General features: G+C 37.8%; 1 protein-coding gene across 1 annotated transcript; it reads left to right on the top strand.

Moving 5' to 3' along the window:
• The first annotated feature begins 388 nt into the window (after positions 1 to 388).
• Positions 389 to 2557, top strand: LOC143029033 (zinc finger BED domain-containing protein 5-like). Its single transcript, XM_076191374.1, has 3 exons — positions 389 to 554; positions 664 to 766; positions 1444 to 2557. The coding sequence occupies exons 1-3, from the start codon at positions 389 to 391 to the stop codon at positions 2555 to 2557; spliced, it is 1383 nt and encodes a 460-aa protein (XP_076047489.1).
• Positions 2558 to 8965: the final 6408 nt, after the last annotated feature.

Here is an 8965-nt window from a genome sequence, read left to right as displayed (position 1 = left end):
GGATATTTTTTATTCCATCCTTCAAAAATAATGCTCTGAAGGCTCTCAAGTACATCAATATATATACAAATTTTAACTTTAACATAATGGTTAGAATAATCACAAACGTAAGACATTATTTTGTTTTTTTATTACTTTATCCCATCTCAAGCGGCCCCTAGACGTTCAATATTATTGCGCAATATTTTGGTTTGTGCAATATAATTGATCGTGTGTGGGCAATATTGAAAGGTTGTGCAATATATTGTGTGATTTTCAAAAACTTGAAAATATATTGCGCAAACGGGATAACATTGTGTCGTCTGTAGGCTATATTGCGCAATATCCTGCCAGTGTCTCTCCAGCGGTCGTGTAAGGTGGTTGTGTCTCTCCTCAACCTCGCGTTATCATGAGTGACAAGAAAGCCGAAAAAGGATTCATTGCTGAATTTATTGAGGTGTACCGTAGTCTTCCCGCCTTGTGGGATGTGAAGTGCAAAGATTATACTAATCGTGCGAAAAAGGGGGAGCAGTACGAAGTGCTGATAGAAAAGTACCGCGAAAAATACCCGGATGGTGATAAACAACAAGTAATAAACAAAGTTAATTCTTTGAGAACAAGCTTCAGGAAAGAATTAAAAAGGAATTGCTTCGCGCATGATAGTGCTCTTTTTTTCTATTATAGGAGCAACCAAAGCAAGGAGTTCATCAAATGATTCTGTGTTCATTCGTACGAAGTTGCGGAAATCATTCGGTTCTATCACTCTCAGTTCATTTAGTAATCTTTCGTGTGTGTACTTCTCCCTATCAACAAGCCACTGTTTGGCCCATTTTCTGCCCTTCTGCGAGCCTTTTTTCTTTCCTTTCTTATGACTTGCTGCCATAGCAATGATCACGCAACAGAGATCACCGTCAGTCAACATGTTCACGTTATGACGTTCTGGCAAGGACTGACTGTTTGCACAATGTGGTTGCACGTCTGCGCTCACGATTGCGCAATATATTGCACAACCTTCAATATTGCCTCCATACGGCACAATCTTTTGCACAACCCAAAATATTGTACAATAATATTGACCGTGTAGGGGCTAGCGCCAAAATATTGTGCAACCCACATTGCGCAATAATATTGAACGTCTAGGGGCCGCTTCATGGATAAACTTGACATACGGAGTTGGTAAATTTAGTTTCACCATTCACTAATGCAGTGGTTCCCAAACTGGGGTCCCCGAGAAGGTCCTAGGGGGTCCGCGACACGATGGGGGAAAATTAACTCCAGAAAAAACTATATAATTATAAAAATATACAACACTGATTCTCTGTCATTATAGTGTCGGTGATATCGATATTTTGTTGTGCAATCAGCCAGCACTTCTCTATTACATTTTTAGATCTGTCATAATATTTCATTTGTTTCTTTTTAATTACTATTTATATTCATTCAAGCTTTATTCTATGCTTACAGAAAGTGTGAACTGAAGATGGAAAAGTTTTTAAAACAAAAATCGACTGATGAGCTTTCCATTGCTACTTCATCAAGACAAAATGAAGGAAGTAGTTTGGGTACAAAGGAGAGAAAATCAAAACTGAGAAAGTATAATTCCTCATATATTGCATATGGGTTTACCTTTGTGGTAAAAAACGATGGAGTGGAGTACCCGAAGTGTGTTATCTGTCAAGAGATACTCTCCAATGAAGGGATGAAACCATCGAAACTACAAAGACATTTACAACAAAAACATTCAACTGAGGCCACAAAATCCATTAATTTCTTCAAACGACAAAAGTCATCAGTAGCTAGCCAAGCAAATACATTCAAACAGAGATTCACACTTCCAGACAGAGCACTGAAAGCATCATTCTTAGCTTCTTTTCATATTGCTCGTGGCAAAAAAAAAACAATCGGAGACGTTGTTCAGGAGTTATTTGGAAACGATGCTGTCAACCAGGTTGATGTGGTACCTCTATCAAACAATACTGTGAGCAGAAGAATAGATGATATGGCCGAGGACGTCACTGTACAACTTTTGGAGCAAGTGAAAAACAGTGAGTACTTTGCACTGCAATTGGACGAGAGCACAGATGTCGCAAACAAAGCACAGCTGCTTGTGTATATCAGATTTATCAGTGAGGGAAAATTTGTTGAGGAGATACTATTCTGCAAAGCCATGACGGGTAGAACTACTGGGAAGGATATTTTTCGGATTTTGGATGAATACATGGAACAGAATTCCATTGACTGGTTACGCTGTGTGGGTGTGTGTACTGATGGAGCCGCCGCTATGACAGGTAAACGTAGTGGAGTCATTGCTTTCATAAAAGAAAGGGCCCCAAATGTCGTCAGCACACACTGCATGCTCCACCGCGAGGCACTTGTTGCAAAACGCATTGATGATGAACTGTATCAGGTTCTGCAGATTGTTGTGAAAACAGTGAATTATGTAAAAGCACATCCTATGAAAGCTAGACTTTTTGAAGCCCTTTGTCACGAAATGGATGCTGATTTTCATGGCTTGCTGCTCCACTCTGAAGTGCGATGGTTATCGCGTGGGGCAGTGTCTCACTGCGGAGAGAGTTAGCTGTTTTTCTCTCAACACATAAATCAGAGCTTTGCATCTATTTTGAGGACAAGTCATGGATGCTGAAGCTAGCATATCTATCAGACATATTCCAACATCTAAATGTACTAAACAAGAGCATGCAAGGCCTTGAATTATGCATTTTGAATGTGAAGGACAAAGTACGTGCATTCGTGCAAAAGCTTTCATTGTGGGAAAGCAAATACCAGGAAGGAGTCACTGAAATGTTCCCATTTTATCACCAAGAATGTATGGCATCAAGTGAAGACATCACCGCCATCATTGTGTCCCATCTATCTTATCTGCAAGGCTACTTCAGGGAGTATTACCCTGAACTGGAAAATTCCCACATGGACTGGATTAGAAACCCTTTCACAGCCGGGGTAACTGCACATCTTGATATGAAGTTGCAAGAGGAACTCATTGAAATATCAAATGATGGGGGTATGAAAATAAAGTTCTCTGCCCTTCCATTGCCATAGTTCTGGATCTACTCAAGAAGTGAATATCATGCTCTGGCTGAGAAGGCTCTGAAATACATTTTGCCATTCGCCACAACCTACTTATGTGAAAAAGGATTTTCCACATTGACAATACTCAAAACCAAGCACAGAGCACGCCTACAGGTGGACAACGACATGCGTTTGGCACTAACATCAAGCCCCGCATTGATCAACGGTGTAGGAGCCATCAAGCCTATCCATCCCACTAAACAAGATATGTCTGATAGCTTTTGTGTTTAATTCTGCATTTTTTATGAAGGTATTTTTTTTTTATCTGTGGTGACAGTACATACTGTAATTATCTATCTATTGTGGCTGTTTCTACCAATTTTACTTTGTATTGAATTTCAAACAATACTTTTTTTTTAATATTTTAAATGCTTATTTTTATACTTTCTTTGTGTAGGAATATGCAAATAGTAAATTTACTGCATTATAAGCATGTAATGGGTATCTTGGTATGGTAATAATAACTTTTGATTGGCTGGGGGTCCTCGGATGGGACTTAAATATCTGGGGGGGTCCTTGGCATGGTAAAGTTTGGGAACCTACGCACTAATGCACATCTTTCATGTGATATCTATACATCAGAGGTTTTATTATTCCTCTATATATTCTATGTAGAGGTTTGCTAGCATATAGATGACACTGAAATGGGTGGATATCTTAATGACTACTAAAGCAATGTTGTGAGGGATAAAAATCTCAGCAGGTCACCCACATTTAACACATTCATTTTATTTATCTACTTGTTTATTTAATATACTTATTATTATTGTACTATATATTTATCTTGTGAGTAAATACGTGTCATGCAGCTTCAATTAAACGTGTAACATTACGCGAACGTTACTTGTGCTTTGGTGTCAAGGGAGTGAATGAGATTCATGCTGGTTTGCTGGTTTTATTATGGTTAGTGCAAGTGCCGACATAGGCTGGGTCGGCAGTCAGGGCCCCGAGGCCTGCCCTAACTACAAAAGTGACCGCGAGCCTTGGGTCGCACACTGCTAGTGACAAGTACAGAAGGTAACTGACCTGGACACCAAAACCTGGCATCCTATACGCACCCTGCGTACGCTCAAGTAGCAAACGACCCATCCAGACCGAAACATGGCTCGGCAGGGCCTAGTTTGTGCTTTCATGAGGATACAAATGCCTGTAGCACAGGTGTAATATGGACTTAACCTACTCAAATGTACTACAAGGTCTAAGGCCAGCTGTTTCTACCACACCTATACATTCCTTGCCCATCCCATTTCTGCAGCGGCGATACTATAAGCCAAAATATCGCGTAGAAGCACATGTGGGGGACTCTGTTCCCCACAAACGTATGCAGCTTGGCCATTCCGTTCACGTCAATTACAGAGGTCTACCTGACCTTCTACACCACACGCACGTTCGCCACTCGAGAATTACTGAGAACGTTTTGGCCTAGGAACGTTTTGGCTTGGGATATATTGATCTGGTGACATTCAAACCTAAAAGAAAACGGGGGCGTCTTACCAGGGGACGTTTCGGCATTTGAAAGTGGGGACGTTTTGACTGTGTCAACAGTATCTCATAAACCAGAAAGATATGTGCATATCATCTCGAACTGGACCACAACTATAACCTTGTCACACTCTCCACCACAGTCAAATACTGGGGACGCTATGACCTGGGTTAGTTTTCACCTTTAGAAAGTGGGAGGATTTTTGAACCTGAGGATGATAAAAAAAAAGGACGTGGGGACGTCTTGACCCTAAGAAACTGGGGACGTTTTGAGCGTTTTCAGCAACAGTAATTCATAAGTTAGTTATACATGTATCTTGGACAGGTCGTTGCGATCTCATGTTCATTTACCTTGCAGTACACAATATTTGAATAGTGAATACGTTACAGTTACCAGACAAAAACACGTATAACATTGCTCGCTACTGTGTCAGCTTCATTTGTCCGCAACCTTACACAGTTTCATTCGATGTGCGCAAATTTAAAAGGGGATGCTTTCGTTGGTATTGATATTTTCAAGTTACAGAGGCAACAATTAGCCACTATAAATATATATATATATATATACATATATATTCATATATATATATATATATATATCTATATATATATTTATATATATATATGTGTGTGTGTGTGTGTGTGTATATATATATATATTTATATATATATATATATATATATATATATATATATATATATATATGTATATATACACACACACACACACGCAAGCACACATACTCCAAGAATTATGTGGCCAATACACCACACTCACCATTTTATCAACACGTGTGCTTGTGTGTATGTTTGTTCGTGTGTATACTGTATACATGTGCGTATGCATGTACGTATGTATGTATGCATGCATGTACACGTATGTAAAATTAGTGTATATGTGTGTACATGTGTGAACGCTGATGATACAAAACTGCGGAGTGGCAAATGATCACTCAAACCAATTAGATATTCAATAAGATTTAGATCAATTACAGCAATGGTCTGAAAAGTGGCTAATGAAATTTAACACAAGTAAATGCAAGGTAATGCACATAGGTAAAAATAACAGTAGGTACGATTACAAGTTATTTGGAAATTCGTTAACAAAAGTGGATAGTGAAAAAGATCTCGGCGTAATTATCAGTAACGACCTCAAATCATCCAAGCAGTGTATTTCAGCCTCTGAGAAAGCAAATAAGATTCTAGGACTGATTGCGCGATCTTTTGATTTCAAAAGTCCATCACTCATTAACAAACTATATGAATCGTTAGTTCGTCCACATTTGGAATATGCTGTTTCCGTATGGTCACCGAATCTCATTAAAGACATTGACAGACTGGAAAAAGTACAACGGCGAGCCACAAAACTGATTCCAAATATCAAAAATAAATCATACGAAAATCGACTAAAACACATGAATCTGTTTTCCCTAAAAAAAAAAGCGTAAACTCAGAGGTGACTTGATGCAGGTCTTTAAGATTTTAAAGGGAATTGACATCAAAAGTGACAAATTTTTCACATTGAATGAGAATCAGACAAGAAACAATGGTCTCAAAATGTCCGGAAATAGATTCAATTTGGAAGTAGGTAGAAACAACTTTGCCAACCGTGTAGTTAATGAATGGAATAAACTTCCTGCACAGGTAGTGCAATGTAGTTCAGTTCGAAGCGAATCATTTAGATAAATACCTAAGTAAGATGCTGTAATGATTATAATTTATCTTATATTATTTGTTTTTGTTATCATTTGTCTGTCTGATTTTCATTTATTATTAGTTATATGTCAATTTATTATTATTTACCATTTACCTGTTTGTTTATTATTTAACTATACCTATGCATTTATTCATGTATTTTATTTGTTATTTACATTATTATAGTTTTTATTTATTATTTTATTATTAATATGATTTTTGTTTCGCATCCGACCTAGATATGGATCAAAAGGTCTCCTGTCAGCATGCTCCGCCTTTGTAATCCTTTGTATGTATTCATGTATGTCAAGTATAGCCTTCAAAGGTCTGTTCTGACGATGGAGATTTAGCCAAAAAAATTCTCAAAGATGAATCTATCTGGTTTGTACATACCATGGCTTACATTCCATTATGATTGACTGCATGTTAATGCTGATTAACTTATACTTTTGTTGATGTAAAATTAATTTGTAACAATGTTTATGGCGTTGTTCCAATCAGTATAATGATCATGGTCCCTACCATGTAGAAATAATCCATTGGACATTTGATTGTATTAATATTATACATATTTTCCTAGTATCCAGATTTTAACCAGTTTGATATACACAAAACTTCCAAGTAATATGTTTACAAAGACAATGGGAACAACGCCCAATAAATAAAGAGATTGTACGAAGAGGCAATTGTTCCTACAACAATGTATGGGGACAGAGACTATGAAATTAAATGAGGCAGAATGGAGAAATTTAAAGGTATTTAATATAATGTGTCTGAGAAGCATGGTAGGGGTGACGAGGATTAATGCAGTGAGAAATGAGGTGAAGACAGGAGCAGGGGTGGAAAGGTAGCTGGCAGATAGGGCTGATGAAAGAATACTGGGATGGTTTGGGTACATGATAATAGCACGTGGATAAAGATGAACATAAAAGGTGTGGAAGCAGAGGTGGGTGGAGAGAAGCTGAGAGGAAGACTGAGAATAAGATGGATGGGATGAAGGGAGCCTTGGGTATATGGGAAATTTCTGTTGGGCAGGGCAGGGAAAGACAAGAGATTGGTGTGAGTAGAGAATGGTTGTGAATGGAGGATAAAAAGGTGCAGCACAAAATAGATTTCTTCTTCGCTGGTCTATACATTCTTGAATGCGTGAGAGGAATTGTTATCATGTAATAAAGCAATGATGGAGTGTCTTGATGCATTGCTTCTGACTCAGGCAGTAGACAGAGTTCAGGGATAACCCCACATACACAAGGAACTAAGATGTATTTAACTTTTCCAGACCTCACTGAAAGCAGAAAACTACAACTGAAAGAAGGTAATCAGACTAGGCAAAAGAGTAGAGGGAAAGATCAGACCAGTCTTAGTAAAGCTAGGCAATGAAGGTGAGAAATGAAAAATACTGAAGGACGACAAAAATCTGAACCACAAGCCAAATGAGAGAAAAAAGAATATTGGGATTGCTGTAGACTTGACAAAACAAGAGCTAAACCAACAGTATAAACTAAGACAGGCCTTGTAGGAAAAAAAAGGAGAAGGGCTAAACTGGGTGGTATACATAAAATGGAAAGCTCCTACAGTCAGAGTTCCAAGAACAACAAAACATCAGCAAAAAATAAAAGAAAATCACAATACATGAACTAAAAATACTTCTCATAAACGCGCAAGCTAAATGAGCTTCTGGGCCTAGTAGGTGAACACACTATACTATGTATCACCAAAACCTACCAAAAAAGAAGAACAGTCACAGTACCAGACACTTACGGCTTCACTGACCAAATCAGAGAACTACTCGTATCTGACTAAAAAGGAGACCTTCTGATAACCCACAAAACCAACAATAACTTAACTATAACAAAACAACGGACCAACAACCCTGACACACTCACAGTACAAATAGCATATAAAATGACAATACTATCTCTTATGCTAGTATACTGCCCCTCAAATAACAAATCAAAGAAATAGAAAACTTCATTTCCAGCCAAGAAGAAAACTCAAATTTTGTGATATTAGGAGACTTCAAAGTTCACCTAGGTTTCAAAGGGCCACAGACATACTACAATGGTCAACAAGTACTAGATCTAATGGAAAAGCACAACCTCATACTACTGAACAATGACCTAAACTGTGAAGGAGAAATAATATGGGAAAGCAGAGGACAAAGAAGTGCCATAGACTTCATCTTCACAAATCACAGTATGCATAAAAAATTCAGAGCAATGGAGGTAGATGAAACTAAACAGCACTATAACCTATCCAACCATAACTTCCTCACTGCACACTTTGAAATTCACAGCTTACAATATAAACAAAATAAACCCATAAACAAAGTCACCTACAAGCAGCACCATGAGCAAAAACCTTATGATATCTGGGGAAAATGCCACAGATGCACTGAAGAGAGATCAGAATGAACACAGCACCTTAGAAAGCACAGAAAACTCCATGATGACAGCAGCAGAAAAAACACTAAAGAAGAAAAAGAAAATCCAAACAATCATAGATAAAGACTGAGCCCCATGGTTTGGGGTGGAAATAATGAAGAAAACCAAAGAACAAAGAGCTATAAACAGAAGGGGAAGAAATACTCTAGATGCTTAAGAAAAAGAGGAACTTTGGAAACTCTGCAAAATAAAAAAAAGCTGAAGTCCAAAGAGAAGTAAAAAAAAAAAAAAAAGCTAAGACACTATACAAAAAAATAAATAAATAAATAAAAAAT

The sequence above is a fragment of the Oratosquilla oratoria genome, chromosome 1 (assembly GCF_046742065.1).
Source record: "Oratosquilla oratoria isolate Oo_2021 chromosome 1, ASM4674206v1, whole genome shotgun sequence".
Taxonomy (NCBI): domain Eukaryota; kingdom Metazoa; phylum Arthropoda; class Malacostraca; order Stomatopoda; family Squillidae; genus Oratosquilla; species Oratosquilla oratoria.
This window is presented reverse-complemented; position numbering and strand designations above follow the sequence as displayed.

Coding starts and splice junctions, on each gene's coding strand:
- LOC143029033 (XM_076191374.1), top strand. CDS start 389: ATGAGTGACAAGAAAGCCGAAAAAGGATTCATTGCTGAATTTATTGAG. Junction 555..663: donor CCGCGAAAAATACCCGGATG/GTGATAAACAAC, acceptor TTTCTATTATAG/GAGCAACCAAAGCAAGGAGT. Junction 767..1,443: donor AGTTCATTTAGTAATCTTTC/GTGTGTGTACTT, acceptor CTATGCTTACAG/AAAGTGTGAACTGAAGATGG.